Genomic DNA, 17,944 nt, shown 5'->3' with positions numbered 1-17,944 from the left:
TTTTCTTGCATTGTTGTCTTTTGTTTCCTATAATTTTTTGTGTCTTCAAAAATCACAGTAAAGAATCATGGGGGAAAACATTTTGAATCAGTTCTTCATCCGTCTGGCTTACCATCATGAAAGAAAAGTTCCTTTTCGTAGGATAGAATCTGTTCTTCCTTAACAGACAAACGTTTCAACAAAGTTCATATTTGTAGATATGCAGCTAACCGACGTATGTACACAATGTTTGTGTGTAAAGTATCCTCGAGAAACATATGTACATAAGTGAAAGAACACAAGTATAATCAAAGGCAATCACACCAAGACCATTATAGAACATGTTAGGACTGGGGGTTCCCGGAAATAATATTTAAACCCATATTTAGAACCAACAACTGACTTAATCATGCGAATGTAGGATAATAAAATAATTGGAAGCAGGTTTAACATACTGAATTTCTATTTCTATTGATTTTATTTCATATCACGCAGCCCTATAAGAAATGTTTGAAACAGTAAGATAGGTTGTCTCTTTTTGTTATTGTTAACCCAATAATTACATCCGAGAATTAATTAAAATTCTTGGCTCCTCCAAACTCAATCTTAAGATCCTTTACATAATATAGCTAGCTACTCTTGCAAGATTTCCACAACTCTAAAAAAGAAACGCCTTTCTGTTCACTACGTTCAACTGAGCCTGGAGGTGAACAACTTCAAGGAGTGGATGCTACAGAGGTGAAAGTTGTCCTTGGTATGTTGATTGTGATAAATACGGGAGAGAATGTTTTGATCACATGAGTTACTGATATTGCAGAAGAATGTCTGTTGTCAGGAGGATGAGTGCAGCTCAGGGTGTTAATGTGGCATAGAAATATTTAAGTTATTGCCAGACAACGCCACCGGGGGAGTTGCGCCCCCGGAAATAGTTAGATAATAGAATTATTGAATTCAAATACACTGATGTATAGAAAAAAGCACACAAGTTTGTTTTACATTAATAAAAGCAAGGCAGAAACGTGGCTCGGATATCAAAATACATGATCTTTATTTATACAGTTGTCGCTGATAATAATAAAATGGCATTTATTGAATAATAAGAGTGGTTCCACACAGGGTTACAAATAACATGGTTAGTTAGAATAATAACCCAAATAAATACATAAAACCACTTGGGGAATAGTAAAACCGACATACGATACAATGTTAGTATGGTGATATTGTCCACATTACTGTAGAGCCAGCAACAAGGAGGGATCTGATTGGCTCGGCTCTGTGGCCAGTGTTTCAATAGAATGTGGTCACAGTGATGTAAATAAAACAAAGCAGCAGTTGTGTCGTCGGCCCACTTAAACTCAGGCGGCACACGCAAGTACGTCCTGTCCGCGCAGCGGCCCTCAGGTAGAGCTGATGTGCGTGGCAATAGGTCACCGCACAACAGAGCAGCTCCAGACAGTGTTTGTTGCACAATACTGCACTGAGTAAAACGAAGGCACCGCTGTAGCCCAACGGCCAGCATTACTTTAGAAGACACTGTTAGTATTTGCAGAGTAGGCTTACACACGACCAGCGTGGCAGCAGGTGAGCAGAGACAGACAGCTGGGTCTGGTAGGAGTTGTGCAGCCTATATGGACCGTGGGAGCCAACGCCCATCCTGCTACATTAAGGAGAGGTTATGACTAGGAGTCCTGGGAAGAAAAGGGGCTGAAATGATTAAAGTGAACTGAGCTAAAGGGAATTCTCAACTGAGAATATAATGTGTACATATAAATTATAAGTGTACTCCTAAGTCAGAGCTAGGGTCAATTAGGCCTATTTTCAATTAGGATTCAAATGATATTAAACATTTGTTTAGTAAAGTACTGTATAAGCTCATACGTATCACATCATGCATACATTACTTTTACATACAAAGATATATTTTGCAAATTCTTCTTTAGCTCTAGTCTGCCTGTGTATGTGGGCTATAAGTAGGCTAAGTTAATCAGTCAGTTTGTGTCTGTCTGTAGCTGCATCTTGGGTTTTGGGAAATATTATGTAGGCCTACATCAAATTGCATTTGATGTACATTTGCCTCATTGTTCATTGTTCCGGCTCAAGAGGCTTTAATAAAATAAAAAAGCCAGTTCTTCCCCTCAACTTTAATTTTAAATGTTAAAACTCAAGAAATGAAGACAGAAAATGTTAAACAAATGGTACAGGTTAAGCTACCCAGCAATAATTAAAGTTAGCGCAACATCGATACATAACAATCCAATTATATGATTATTGGATTGTAAATGTACAACATTGTGATCTGACATAGTGTATGGTTAATCTGAGGATAATGGAGGCATAGCGTTGGCTGTATAAGCATTCAGCATTTATATAAGATGTTTTTACCCCTTGTCTTACACTTGACATACTGCTGAAAACCTGGCAGCACAGATTCAAGTTTACAATGGTTCACATCACCCAAAACAAAACACGGTGCTTCGGGGGTGCGTTTCAATTGTCTGTGAACACAGTCTGCTACAGCGGTGACTGCCCGAGCTGCATTTGCACTGGGTGCAATGTAGACAGCGCACAACACAACATTCCCACAGCCTCCCGGTACTCATGTTGATATCTGCTATTATACCGTAATGTATCTACCTTGTACCTCAGTGACCCGGCATTACAGAGAATCACGGATGGTAGAGGTGGTCTGTGCATCCTTCTCCGTAGTCGCCGTTTCACCCCTCCGCGTCTCCCCCTCTTCCTCGTTCACTTGCTGTCTCTGCCGCTCCTCGGCGGCGTTGCCGACAGTTCTCTTGGAAGCACTGGGGCCAGAGTGTTACTGACTGGCAACGAGTCGAAGCAGTAGAAGCTGGTCATGGGTGTAGCGCAGATACGTCACCGTTGTTGTCGGCGACTCTGCGTGGAGTCCTGACACGCCGGCGAGAAGCATTCTGCTATAATATCCCGGAGGATTGTTAAAAACAGCCATCTCAGCGGCCCCATCGTCAGGTATCAATCAAACACTGTCAGTGCACATAAAACACACTAAAGACACATACTGACATAACAATGAAAGGGTATAAAAGAGGCTAGCAGCAGGAGCAGCCCGGGTCGCAACAGTGCTTGCACCACCGGCAGAGGACATACAACTTATCTCCTGATTAGGGAATCTTACTGGTGAATACTTGTAATCACTAAAGCATTTTCAGATTTGTTTTGCAATACTTGTACCACAAATTCCACAAACCTTTCCCAGACAGCACAGTGACATAACGCAGATGCCTCCTCTCCCTCTATAACAATGTAGGCGCTATGTAGCGTCGGGAGCGTTTGCTCATTGGGAAGATGCATTTGCGACGTCGCTGCGCAAACGAGGAGCTAAATTGGCAAGCGACGTCGCAAATGTATCTTCCCAATGAGCAAACACTCCCGACGCTACATAGTGCCTACATTTTTAGAGGGAGCTACGAGGTCGCTGTGCTGTTAGGGTTTCAGTTCTGAGTTTGCAGGTGAAGCTTCAAGCTTTCCTCTCGGGCTCAAATTGTGTCCCACGGAGGTCCAAAATGTGTTTTTAGACGTGGTTCACAAGGGACGCCATGGAGTGAAAATTGTTTCATCACCTGCGCCGTACAGTTATTCACCTTCTGCATCATCATCCCCATCCTCAACTGCCTGAGTGGTTACAGCAAGTGTATTCTTTTGTGAGCAGCACTTGTGTCGTTTGAAATAAGATTTGCGACTGTAGCATTTGTTGCAAGAGTTGCAAGAGTATGGCTTCCCTCCAGTGTGGATCTTGGCGTGTTTTATCAAACATTGACGCAAACGGAACGATTTACCACACACACTGCAGCCAAACGGTTTCATTCCCGTGTGGAGCCTCATGTGATCTTCCAAATGCGCTTTGTCCCGAAAACACTTGCCACAAATTTTACAAAGCTTTCTGTACGACGTGTGAGTTTTCAGATGAAGCTTCAAGCTTTCTCCAGAGTCAGGTCGTGTCCCGCAGACCCCACAGAGGAGGTCCTCGGTGTGAGTTTTGGCGTGATTCACAAGGGACACCATGGAGAGAAACTCCTTTCCACACACTTTACATATGTACAGTAACTGCTGCTGTGCTGTACTGTCCTTCACCTCTGCATCGTCATCCCCATCGTCAACTGCAGGAGTGGTTACGGCGAGTATTTTGTCTTGTAAACACTTGTGACGTTTTAATGAAGAGATATCACTGAAGCGTTTGTTGCAGGTAGAGCAGGAGTACGGTTTCTCTCCAGTGTGGATTCTGAGGTGTCTCGTCATATGCTGGCGCACTCTGAAGGCTTTCCCACACACGCTGCAACTGAACGGTTTATCTCCTGTGTGAGTTCTCATGTGACTTTCCAAATGCGAGCTCTGCTTGCCACAAATCTCACACACTTTTAGTCTGTTATCGTGAGTCACCTGCGCTGTGCTGTCCTTCGCCTCTGCATTACCATCCCCGTCGTCAACTGCAGGAGTGCTTACAGCAGGTGTCTTTTCTTGGAAACAATTGTGACGTTTTTCACTGAAGCTTTTGTTGCAAGTTTTGCAGGAATATGGTTTCTCCCCAGTGTGAACCCTGAGGTGTCTTGTCATTTGATGGCGTAAGGTGAAGCATTTTCCACACACGCTGCAACTGAACGGTTTCACTCCTGTGTGGGTCCTCATGTGTATTTCCAAAGCGCTTTGACTGCCAGAGCATTTCCCACAGACATTACAAACTCTTGCTTGCAAACTCTTGTGAGTTTTCACGTGGAGTTTTAAATCCTCCTCAGTCTCAAAGTGCCTTCCACACAGCCCGCAGAAATCTTTAGGGTGAATGTCCAGATGATTCACCAGTGAGACTTGGGACCGAAACTCCTTTCCACACACTTTACATATGTACAGTAACTGCTGCTGTGCTGTACTGTCCTTCACCTCTGCATCACCATCCCCATCGTCAACTGCAGGAGTGGTTATGGCGAGTATTTTGTCTTGTAAACACTTGTGACGTTTTAAGAAAGAGATATCACTGAAGCGTTTGTTGCAGGTGGAGCAGGGGTATGGTTTCTCTCCAGTATGGATTCTGAGGTGTCTCGTCATATGCTGGCGCACTCTGAAGGATTTTCCACACTCGCTGCAGCTGAACGGTTTATCTCCTGTGTGAGTTCTCATGTGACTTTTCATATCAGAGTTCTGCTTGCCACAAATCTCACACACTTTTACTCTGTTACCGCGAGTCACCTGCGCTGTGCTGTCCTTCGCCTCTGCATTACCATCCCCGTCGTCAACTGCAGGAGTGCTTACAGCTGGTGTTTTTTCTTGTAAACAATTGTGACGTTTGTCACTGAAGCTTTTGTTGCAAGTTTTGCAGGAATATGGTTTCTCCCCAGTGTGAACCCTGAGGTGTCTTGTCATTTGATGGCGTAAGGTGAAGCATTTTCCACACACGCTGCAACTGAACGGTTTCACTCCTGTGTGGGTCCTCATGTGTATTTCCAAAGCACTTGGACTGCCAAAGCATTTCCCACAGACATTACAAACTCTTGCTTGCAAACTCTTGTGAGTTTTCAGGTGGAGTTTTAAATCTTCCTCAGTCTCAAAGTGCCTCCCGCACAGCCCGCAGAAATCTTTTGGGTGAACGTCCAGATGATTCACCAGTGCAACTTGGGTCCAAAAGGACTTCCCACACACTTTGCAAATGATAGAGGATTTTTGTTTTTTCTTCATCCGAGGTGTCTTTGCAGTCTGTGTGCGATGTTGTCCACTGTTACTCCACTCTTCACTGCTGTCACTGTGTCCATCTTGATTGGCTTCACTTCTGTCACTGTCTGTGTCTTGAGAAGCATCGCTCAGCTGCCAGTCCTCATCCTCTTCTCCATTTTCAGCCTCAGAGAGTCCTGGAGATGGGACCTCTTCATCAGTCTCAATGGGCATCTGCTCAGCTGAAGTGACAGGTAGAGGTTCTTCCTCTTTCTTGTCTATTTCCTGTTCCTCACACTGAGGAGTGAATGTGTCATAGGTGGTGTCGTCCTCTGGTCTTCTGTCCTGGCTGCTGCTCAAAGGTTCCTTGTGGCTCCTCTCAGTCTTCGGGGACTCTGGGTTCTTCTGCCTCGGACTGGAATTCCACTCCTGGAAATCCTCCTCCCAAACAGAGAGGGTGAGCTGTGCTTCCTCTGAGGAGCAGGAAAAGAGAAGAGAACATTCAGCAATGATTGAACAACATCAGCGCACACACACAAACCTGTTTGAATGGACTCTTGGTTGTTTTAAACATGCGTTACAAATAAAATCTATGATTATTATTGTTTCCGCCCGGCCGATGGCATGGTCAAGACTATGTTTTACACCCTGTCCGTCCGCCCGTCCGTAGCTAATCTCCGGCACTTTTGGCCTGATCGACGTGAAACCGTGCACACACACACTCCATGAAATTCTTTTAATAGCATCACCAGGAGGCAGATTTGGCTAAACATATTTTTTTTACTCTTAATTTTTAAACATATTACTCCTACAGATTTTGTCCAAACATCACGCAAATCTGTACTCATGTATTTCTATAGTCATTCAACTAAACGGGTCTGTGAGATTTTTGAACGTTGCTCCAGGAAGGAGCTAAGCTCTAACATCTGGCTTTGTCCAGTGACCCCCATGGGGTCACATTGGCCAAGCTTGGCCAATGGCCAACAAGTTCTCTGTATACCCAGGGTCAGTTGGCCAAGCTTCGCGGGACGCTTATTGAAATTAACTCATGAATAGCACCACTCATTTCACACTAGGTGTGATTTCTCATATTCCATCCTGATTGACGATCACTGTACTGATCAACATGAAACTCCCACACACTCGTGAATAATGCAAGACAGGGGTTTTTCTTCATATATGGTAGGAGAATGATTTTTGCTAACTCATTTCTTGATATTACTCCAACAGCTTTTAAATCATCATTAGATCAACACGGAGGTCGGATTTTTCATAATCCATCCTGATTGCCTAATATTGGCATCTAAAGTTTGCAGGAGTGGCTTGTATTGAACAACATGCCTCAAATTATAAACGCAACATGCAATACTGTCAAATCTTGCACGCACATTCCCACTAGGCTGAGGACAAATTGACACCCTTAATCACAACCTCCACCCCTCATTTCTCACATGGCCCTCTTCTAGCGCCACCATCAGTACGATTTTTGCAAAACACATTTTTGGTCACTGCTCCTACAGATTTTGCCCTAAAATCACGCAAAGCGGTACACAGTATCTCTAAAGTCATGTCATCAAAATGGATCTGTTCCATTTCCCATAAACCCTCCTGATTGGCTACGATTGCCTTCTAGGCTAATGTTTGTGTATGCGACCTAACGGTCGCTTATCTCCCGATTAGGGAGTTTTACTGGTTCATAATCCACCCTGATTGCCTAAGATTGGCATCTAAAGTTTGCAGGAGTGGTTCAATGCCTCAAATTATCAACACAACATGCAATACTGTCAAATTTTGCAGTTGCACGCATATTCCCACTAGGCTGAGGACAAATTGCCACCCTTTTCACATTGGGCTATTACAGCAAACGATACTACGGATTACTACCCGACCTGGGGGCTGGCGTAGACCTTCTTTTTTTTTCTTTTCTTTTATTTAGGTTTATTACTGTACTTTACTGATCTCTGGTTTCATAAAAAACATTGCACATTTGTGACATACCTGCTATTCTATTTAACTTGATCTCAGGTTGTAGAAGCGCATCGAGCATCTTGCGTTGTTGACTGATCTCTCTTTTGGACTGGAACATTTCTTCCTCGTAGCCTGCCATCATCTTCTCAACAGCTTCCACGATCTCATCAGCAGCCGCAGACAGAAACTGCTTCACAAGAACCCGGGGGTCTTGTATTTTACTCTTTTCAACAGCTTCCACGATCTCTTCAGCAGTCGCAGACAGAAACTGCTTCACAAGGACCCGAAGACCTTGAATTTTACTCATCTTGGTATCTGGTTAAAAGGCTCTGATCACACTGACTGTAAGAGAGCAACGTTTCTCTCTGTTTCTGATCAGATGACATTAATTTGTGCTACTAAATATGTTAAATAAGCTGTTCACATGCTGCTGCTAGCTACAGCTGCTATATACACGAGTCTTTGTTTACTTCCGTTGTTCTGGCGTAGCACTTCCGGTTGCTTTATCAAAATAAAGTGAGCAGAAACCTTTCCAGAGCGACTTGGTGACTTCAAAAAGAAAAAAAAGAGACTCTGTTACAAGTAAACGTCCAGTACTAAAATGTTCTTTAAAGTGCAATTTACTATCAATACCAAAAAGGGGTGAACTCATCATGCAGAATTGTCCATTTCACAATCATATCTTGTAACATTGTTTGTTCATGAATAAGATTAATGGCGTGTTGCTGCCATCCACAGTTTCTGTGTGGAATCACATAATTGTTTTAATTTTAACTTGTTGAAAGAACGAACATAAATAGATACAATAACTTAATAAATCCTCACCCAAATACCAACTATTGGGTGATTAGACCTGCCTGTTTTTGACCTCTGTTCACTTATTTTTAAATTGAGTAGACAAAAGTACCCCAACATAAACAAGCCAATGAAGCCATAGTGCTTTCTTTATTTAAATCCTATTTAAATTCGGAACCGTGTATCCGAATTGTACCGTCATGTCTTTTCTTATGCAAACTGCTAATTAAATAAGTATTCAATCAATAGCTGGTGGGGATATGTTTTATCTAGTCAGACTGAATTAAACTGACCTATAGGCATTTGTGCCTGTGAAATGTCACCCTTCTGATATGATTAATTTTGATAACACAATTTAACATATTTATGAATTAAATATATAGTAATATATATAGTAGGCTGTACTCTCTGGATATGACGCTAGTGTCGCAGGGCCTTACCCCCAATCCTTGGCAAGTTATCCTGTTATCCAGTCCCTGTTAACATTGCTAAAGTTATTGAGGAGTTATAAGTACCAACCTGGGTACTGGCAATCATTAGTTACAATAATAATACAACATGTAAACATGTCCATTAAACACTCTGGGTTAAATTAATACAGAGGATTTTAATGTGTTTTATTTGGCCTGGATTGACAACCTGAGTTTATGTAACAAAATCTAGACAGTCGAGGCTACACAATTTTAATGGATAAATGGAATGGACAAATGGATACATTTCACTGTGTCTACTTAAACATACTTTATTCGCTGCTCTTTTGTCATCAGAGATAAACCATATCTTCCATGTCTGCAATAACATCCCCCTTGTCAAATACAGGAGTGGATTTTGGAGGAGTGATTCTTTTAATTTTTGTCTTTTAATAATAATAATAATAATAATAGATACCCATTTCCTCTCGCGAGGGAAATTCAGTATTTTCTGCCCAACCCAGCTGATTCATTTCCCACAAGGAGCGCACTTTTAAGTGATGCCTTGTGTGTTTACTTGATGCAAAGTACTTAATGTATAGCCTTTACCTGTAGACCTACAGCGAGGGAAAACGGGTTGCTTCGTAGTCAGACGTGTGCATGAATTTCAATGTCCAGAGTGTTGTCTCAGGTTGGATATGCCAATCCATGTATTGTATAAAATTCCATAAACGTAGAACTCCATCAAAATACACTGAATGCCAACCAGCGTGGTGATATGAACACAGTAAAATAAAGGTTGCGTTTCCCCTTGCACACCTGAGCAGTAGGAGCGAGATCATTTAGCGACCTACAACCGGGTCGCGACGAGTGGCATCAGCCACTGCCATGTATAAATGGCCACGGTAACTGATAATGCCACACCCGTGTTGGTTGCCATGGTGAGCAATAATGCCGCACCTAGGCATCATATTAGGGCCACCCACTGTGTCAAAGACATCATGACGAGGCCACAGAATTCATTCAAAATTAAACAGAAAGGCATTTTGGCTCCAACACTTAATTATATGTGCCTGCCATGCAATGGCAAAACACTTATTGTAATCCACCTTACTGTAACTAACTATATAATCTCCCCAGCAAATTTCGGCACGTAATGACTGCCGCACGATTTACGCTACCCCCGCAATATATCAAAATGCTCGGCCGGGAATGGGGTGCTAATTCTTGTCTTTTCCGATCATCATTACCATGGCGACGTAATTCACAAAAAACGACGCCGAAACACCCATTGACTTTGAATGGGGGACTCCGAAAAAGAAAACAGAAACTTTGGCACCGCATTACTCTGGTATACTTTTGCCTAGCAACGTAATTTAAACTTTAAAGCTATACTGTGTAAGTTGCTCAACTAGTGGTCAGTAGCGTCCGCGTCTTTCAGCCGTTTTTCGCCGCGGACCGGGCCTCACACCCCCGCGTCACCCCAGCGTCTGCCTCCACCTCGCCGAGATCTATCTTTAGAGGGGTCCCTGGTTCCTGTGCGTTCAGGCATTCCGGAGAAACGGAGTGTTTCACCCGAGTATAGATAGAGACACACAGGCGCCTACAAATATGGCCGCCCTATTGTGATAGCTGCGACCCCACTTCAAGATGCGCTGTGATTGGCCGGCAGTGTATAACCCTCGCTGTGATTGGCCGGTAGTGTATGATGACGTAAATTTTCCGCGAAAACCGGACCCCGGTCAGGATCATAGAAAACATATAAAGAGAAGGCTTCAGAAGCTGAAAATAACGGAGTGGGTGTTCTAAAACTTTAGCGATTTAAGAGTTAGGACAATTTTAAGATTTGTTTTATAAGAAAAGTTACATGGTATAACTTTAAAGCGCTCACACGACTTTGGACTTTTTCCGGCCAATAGGGGCGAGCTGTAATAGATTAAGCCCCGCCCCCTCTGTATTCCTATTGACTGGGCTTTAAACATCCATAACTCCAGTTCCCAACATGTTTACTGGTCTCAAACTCGGTGGGTGGTCCCACAGACCTAACCGCTAATGCTAACCGCTACTTCCGCTAATGCTAACGTTAAAATGCTAATGCTAATGTTGCAAAATGTTAATGCTAATGCTACAAATGCTATATATATATATATATTAAAAATGCTAATGCACACACTTTGTGAGCTGCAGGCACACTTAAAATTTCGTGGGAATTTTCTTTTCTAGTGAAACATTTGCTGCAGACGGTGTCTCCCCAGTATTGATCGTGAGGTGTCTTGTCGTCAACGCGTCGCGCACACTGAATGAACACGCATGTGTTGTTTTAAATGAGAGCTGGATTTGAAGCATTTATCGCAGCTAGTGCACGAGTATGGCCTCTCCTCAGAGTGAGCCCGGAGGTGTGCTGTCATCATTCCGCTTGTGCTGAAGGATTTACCACACACGCTGCAGCTGAACGGTTTATCTCCCGTGTGGGTCCTGACGTGATCTTCCAAATGCGCTTTATGGCTAAAACACTTGCCACAAATTTCACAAAGCTTTCTGTACGACGTGTGAGTTTTCAGATGAAGTTTCAAGCTTTCCTCCGAGTCGGATCGTGTCCCGCAGAACCCACAGATGAGGTCCTCAATGTGAGTTGTGGCGTGATTTACAAGGGAAACCATGGAAAGAAACTCCTTCTCGCACACTTTACATATGTACAGTGACTGTTGCTTGTTTGTTGTACTGTCCTTCACCTCTGCATTACCGTCCCCATCCCCACCTGCAGGAGTGGTTACAGCAGGTATTTTGTCTTGTAAACACTTGTGACGTTTTAATCCTGAGTAATCAGTGTATCTTTTATTGCATGTGGGGCATGAGAAGGGCATCTCCCCAGTGTGCACTCGGAGGTGTCGTGTCATATTCTGGCGGGTGCTGAAGGATTTTCCACACACGCTGCAACTGAACGGTTTCTCTCCTGTGTGGGTCCTCATGTGAATTTCCATTTGCGAGCTCTGCTTGCCACAAATTTCACACACTTTTATTTTGTCGTCATGAGTTTGCAGATGAAGCTTCAAGCTTTCCTCTGAGTCCGATTGTGCCCCGCAGAACGCACAGAGGAGGTCCTCGGTGTGAGTTTTGGCGTGGTTCACGAAGGACACCATGGAAGGACACTCCTTCTCACACACTTTACATAACAGTAACCGTTGCTTCACCTCTGCATTATCAACGCCGTCGTCGACTGCAGGAGTGGTTACAGCTGGTATTTTCTCTTTTAAACACTTGTGACGTTTTCGCTTTTCACTGAAGCTTTTGTTGCAAGTTTTGCATGAGTATGGTTTTTCTCCCGTGTGGGTTCTGAGGTGTCTTATCATGTTTGCGCGTATGCTGAAGCCTCTTCCACACACGCCGCAGCTGTACGGTTTATCTCCTGTGTGCGTTCTCATGTGCGCGTTCAAATAGCTTTGCCTGGGAAAGCATTTCCCACAAATGTCACAAACCTTTGCCTTCATATTCTTGTGAGTTTTCAGGTGGAGTTTAAAATCCTCCTCAGTCTCAAAGTGCCTCCCACACAGCCCGCAGATATCTTTAGGGTGAATGTCCAGATGATTCACCAGTGAGACTTGGGCCTGAAAGGACTTCCCACACACTTTGCAAATGATAGAGGATTTTAGCTTTTTCTTCATCCGAGGTGTCTTTGCAGTCTGCGTGTGTTTATGTTGTCCACTGTTACTCCACTCTTCACTGCCGTCACTGTCTCCATCTTGATTAGCTTCACTGCTGTCGCTGTCTGAGTCTTGAGAAGCATCGCTCAGCTGCCAGTCCTCGTCTTCTCCATTTTCAGCCTCAGAGACTACTGGAGATGGAACCTCTTCATCAGTCTCAATGGGTATCTGCTCAGCTGAAGTGACAGGTAGAGGTTCTTCCTCTTCTTTGTCAATTTCATGTTCATTTTCCACACACTGAGGAGTGAATGTGTCATGGATGGTGTCGTCCTCTGGTCTTCTGTCCTGGCTGCTGCTCAAAGGTTCCTTGTGGCTCCTCTCAGTCTGCAGGGACTCTGGATTCTTCTGCCTCGGACTGGAATTCCACTCCTGCTGCTGCTGAGTGAGCTGTGCTTCCTCTGAGGAGCAGGAAAGGAGAAGAGAACATTCAGCAATGATTCTGTGTGTGTGTGTGTGTGTGTGTGTGTGTGTGTGTGTGTGTGTGTGTGTGTGTGTGTGAGAGAGATAGAGACACACGCATAAACACGCACGCACACACATTTTGCTAGGGATGTTGAATTTCAATCTTTATATTATGTTACTAGACACCTTTACAAACACATTGGTGAAGAAATCGTTTGGTAACAAATTTATTCCCATCTTTGACAGGAATTCTGCTAAAATTCCCTGACTATCTGCTCTGCTCTGCTCAGTGCTCTGCTCTGTGCTCTGCTCTGCTCAGTGCTTGTTTGAATGCTTGATTCTGATTGGTCAATAGCTGAAATCAGAGGTCTGATATTTCTGGATAACAGACCGCTCCGCTCTATAACAGACCGCTGTCTAATCAAAGACTCAGAGCACCTGCTGCAGTCAAGCTGCAGCCATGTAAACAAACACACAGCGACATTTAGAACTAAATGACAGCCCTACCTGCCATCTCATCTTCTCCTCCTGCTCTCTCCTCCTCTGCAGGAGACAGCACACAGAGCTTTCTGGGACGGCCACGTTTGCGCTTCTTAGACTGGATCTCCACACAGTGGACCGCAGGGGGGGGCAGGCAGACGGGGTGCTTTCTGGGACGGCCGCGGCCGCGCTTCTGAGGTTCCACCACCATGTGCTGTACAGTCACACAGAGAGAGAGAGAGAGAGAGGGGGCATGCAGGATTAATCGTTATTGTCCATCTTATTAAAAATAATGCCCAATAGTCAGGGAATATTAATAAAACCTGGGAATACATTTCTACCATACAATTTCTTCACCAATGTGTTTGTAAAGGTGTCTAGTAACATATCTAACAAAGATTGAAATTCAACATCCCTAGGAGGATCTTTGACAGCTAGGGTAATTCTGGCTCTCATTCACTTACTTTACACTATACTATAAAGGAAAAGAATTACTCCCGAAAATATGCTTTAAGTGGGATGTGAGGGGTCTAGCTAGGTGTTTTTAATTATTCTGAATCCATTGCAAGTATTTGTTTTGCACGAAAAACATTCATTGGGCCAAAAACAGACCCGAAAAACGATGGTTTAGTGATGAGTCATTACTTTTCACAGTTGTATGGGGTCCATTTTTGGCCCAAGGAATGTTTTTTGTGTAAAACAAATGCTTGCAATGGATTCAGAATGATTAAAAACGCCTAGTTAGACCCTTCACATCCCACTTAAACCATATTTTTTCGAGTCATTTTTCAAGTGAATGAGAGCCAGCATTACCCTATAGCTGTCAAACATTTTGCTAGGGATGTTGAATTTCAATCGTTGTTAGACATGTTACTAGACCTCGTCTTCTCCATTTTCAGCCTCAGAGACTACTGGAGATGGAACCTCTTCATCAGTCTCAATGGGTATCTGCTCAGCTGAAGTGACAGGTAGAGGTTCTTCCTCTTCTTTGTCAATTTCATGTTCATTTTCCACACACTGAGGAGTGAATGTGTCATGGATGGTGTCGTCCTCTGGTCTTCTGTCCTGGCTGCTGCTCAAAGGTTCCTTGTGGCTCCTCTCAGTCTGCAGGGACTCTGGATTCTTCAGCCTCGGACAGGGTAATTCTGGCTCTCATTCACTTACTTTACACTATACTATAAAGGAAAATAATTACTCCCAAAAATATGCATTAAGTGGGATGTGAGGGGTCTAGCTAGGTGTTTTTAATTATTCTGAATCCATTGCAAGTATTTGTTTTGCACGAAAAACATTCATTGGGCCAAAAACCCGAAAAACGATGGTTTAGTGATGTGTCATTACTTTTCACAGTTGTATGGGGTCCATTTTTGGCCCAAGGAATGTTTTTTGTGTAAAACAAATGCTTGCAATGGATTCAGAATGATTAAAAACGCCTAGTTAGACCCTTCACATCCCACTTAAACCATATTTTTTCCGAGTCATTTTTCAAGTAAATGAGAGCCAGCATTACCCTAGCTGTCAAACATTTTGCTAGGAATGTTGAATTTCAATCTTTGTTAGACATGTTACTAGACACCTTTACGAACACGTTGGTGAAGAAATTGTTTGGTAAGGAATTCATTCCCAGATTTGACAGGTATTCTCCTAATTTTCCCTGACTACAGGAGGCAGATTTTGCTAAACATATTTTTTTTTTACATATTACTCTTACAGATTTTGTCCAAACATCACACAAATCGGTACTTTCTATAGTCATTCAACTAAACGGGTCTGTGATATTTGTGAACGTTGCTCCAGGAAGGAGCTAAGCTCCAACATCTGGCTTTGTCCAGTGACCCCCATGGGGTCACATTGGTCAAGCTTTGCCTACATCTGGCCTACATCTTTCCAAGTGCCCAAAGTTTGCTGTACGCCCAGGGGGTCGTGGGACGCAAAATGAAATTAACTCATGAATAGCACCACTCATTTCACACTAGGTGTGATTTTTCATATTCCATCCTGATTGGTTACCACCAATCTGGCTAGCCATCGTCAAGGAAAAGTTTGGTCGCTCTTTTCACTTTTGCAGCAATGCGGAAGTCTGTAATTGAGAGACTAGGCTATCACTGGACCGATCAACATGTAATGAAACTCCCACACACTAATGTGAATAATGAAAGGCAGAGTTTTTTTTCTTTTTTTTCATATTAGAGGCTGATTTTTGCTAAACACATTTCTTGATATTACTCCAACAGCTTTTAAATCATCATTAGATCAACACGGATCGGTCTGATTTTGCATAATCCATCCTGATTGCCTAAGATTGGCATCTAAAGTTTGCTGAGGACAAATTGACACCCTTAATCACAACCTCCACCCCTCATTTCTCACATGGCCGTCTTCTAGTGCCACCATCAGGCCGATTTTTGTAAAAAAACATTTTTGGACACGGCTCCTAGAGATTTAAAATCACAAAAAGCGGTACACAGTATCTCTAAAGTCATGTCATCAACATGAATCTGTTCCCCATAATCCCTCCTGAATCTGATTGGCTAGATTGCCTTTTAAAGTTTGTGTATGCAACCTGACAGTCGCTTATCTCCCGATTAGGGAGTCTTACTGGTTCATAATCTATCCTGATTTCCTAAGATTGGCATCTAAATGTTGCAGGAGTGGCTCAAATTATAAATGCAACATGCATTACTGTCACATTCCCACTAGGCTGAGGACAAATTGCCACCATAGACCATATTCACACTGCGGCCATCTTGGATCACATGACTTCCTGGGATAGCAGCCTGCATTACAAACCATTGTGAACAATGGAGCGATGGTCCCAAAATATGAGTTCTATTCAACCGATTTCTTTTTACTAAATTGACAAAAATCACAATACAGTAATATTAACTATATGATGGCAGAGCCAGCACTAGTCTGCATATACTGTAGTGTAGCAAGTCTTTAAACAGATTAACACTTCAACCTAACTACCATGAATATTGTGGATATACCCTTCTATTTAATCATTTTGGGGATGTTGATGTTGTCATCTGCCCATTTGTCAATTTGGTAAAAAGAAATTGGTTGAATAAACTCATATTTTGGGACCATCGTTCCATTGTTCACAATGGTTTGTAATGCAGGCTGATATCCCAGGAAGTCATGTGATCCAAGATGGCCACGGTGTGAATGTCTATTTTCACATTAGCCTATGACCTGGCGGCTGGCATAGACCTTCTTTTTTTCTTTTATTTTATTTAGGTTCATTACTGCACTTTACTGATCTCTGGTTACATAAACACATTGATCAGATACATTTGTGACATACCTGCTATTCTATTTAAATTGATCTCAGGTTGTAGAGGCGCATCGAGCATCTTGCGTTGTCGACTGATCTCTCGTTTGGACTGGAACATTTCTTCCTCGTAGCCTAACATCATCTTCTCAACAGCTTCCACGATCTCATCAGCAGCCACAGACAGAAACTGCTTCACAAGGACCCGAAGACCTTGTATTTTACTCTTCTCAACAGCTTCCACGATCTCTTCAGCAGCCGCAGACAGAAACTGCTCCACAAGGACCCGAAGCCCTTGAATTTTACTCATATTTGTAGTTAAAAGGCTTTCCTCACTCAGACCTTTAACGAGAGCAACGCTCTGGTTCTGATCATCAGATTGCATTAATGATGTAGACTACCACAAATATGTGCTTGTATATTCGCCAAAAGAACGGACCTCTGCTGCAGCTTGCTGCTACAACGAGTCTCACTCTCTGTTTACTTCAGTCGTACTCGTTCTGGCGCGTTGTTGTTCTGGCGTTGCACTTCCCCTTGCCATTTCAAAATAAAGTGAGCAAAAAAGTGCTTTTCCAATACTTGGTGATGGAAGAACCCTTTTCTTGATCCATCCGTCCAGTATGTTCTTTAAAATAAACTATTTGTCTTTGGTATTGCTATCAATACCAAAGACAGATGCGTGCAAGTCATCATGCAGAATGGTCCATTTCACAATGTTGCTGAAATGCAGAGTAGACACAGACAGTAGAGTAGTGTATTAAACACTAAAGATGAGAAATCATTATTTAAGATGTCCTTTTGCTTCAGTCATCAAATTGATTGATTGATTGATTGATTGAAGGCTTTATTAGAAGTTTGCATAGGAAAATGTACAGATTCATGACGGTACAGTTCACTGGTACAAGGTCTACTAAAAGGAGATCCATGAAAAGACTAAGCTTATTTCAACAGGAAACCATTTAAGTATCTCATATAACATTGAATGACAGACAAATAGAACACAGTACTATGCAGTAGATATGTAAAGAAAAGAAGAAGGGGGGGAAAAAAGAAAAGAAAACAGTAGATCTAAACAAACAGTAAGTATATACAAGGAATATACAGTAAGTCTAAACAAACAGTAAGTATATACAAGGAATATACAAGTAGACCTATACAAGTATATACAAGGAAGGGGCAGGGAGGGTAGGGTTGGGCTAGGTTTTTTACCAGTTGCGAACGGCTGCTGCCTGTAAGTGGTTTTTCAGGGCAATTTTAAA

General features: G+C 42.8%; 1 protein-coding gene across 1 annotated transcript; it reads right to left on the bottom strand.

The window, feature by feature from the left end:
- Nucleotides 1–2,635: 2,635 nt before the first annotated feature.
- On the bottom strand, nucleotides 2,636–14,295 carry LOC308282711 (uncharacterized protein; the record flags this gene model as incomplete). The annotated part of the gene is made up of 6 exons (XM_080723099.1): nucleotides 14,225–14,295; nucleotides 13,439–13,625; nucleotides 11,843–12,927; nucleotides 7,654–7,891; nucleotides 5,647–6,128; nucleotides 2,636–2,770 (listed from the first exon to the last, which is right to left on the bottom strand). Exons 1-6 carry the CDS (start codon nucleotides 14,240–14,242, stop codon nucleotides 2,636–2,638), a joined length of 2,145 nt encoding a protein of 714 aa, XP_080579225.1. The 5' UTR covers nucleotides 14,243–14,295.
- Between the last annotated feature and the right edge of the window lie 3,649 nt (nucleotides 14,296–17,944).

The sequence above is a fragment of the Nannobrachium achirus genome, assembly GCF_963921795.1.
Source record: "Nannobrachium achirus genome assembly, chromosome: 4".
Classification (NCBI taxonomy): Eukaryota; Metazoa; Chordata; class Actinopteri; order Myctophiformes; family Myctophidae; genus Nannobrachium; species Nannobrachium achirus.
This window is presented reverse-complemented; position numbering and strand designations above follow the sequence as displayed.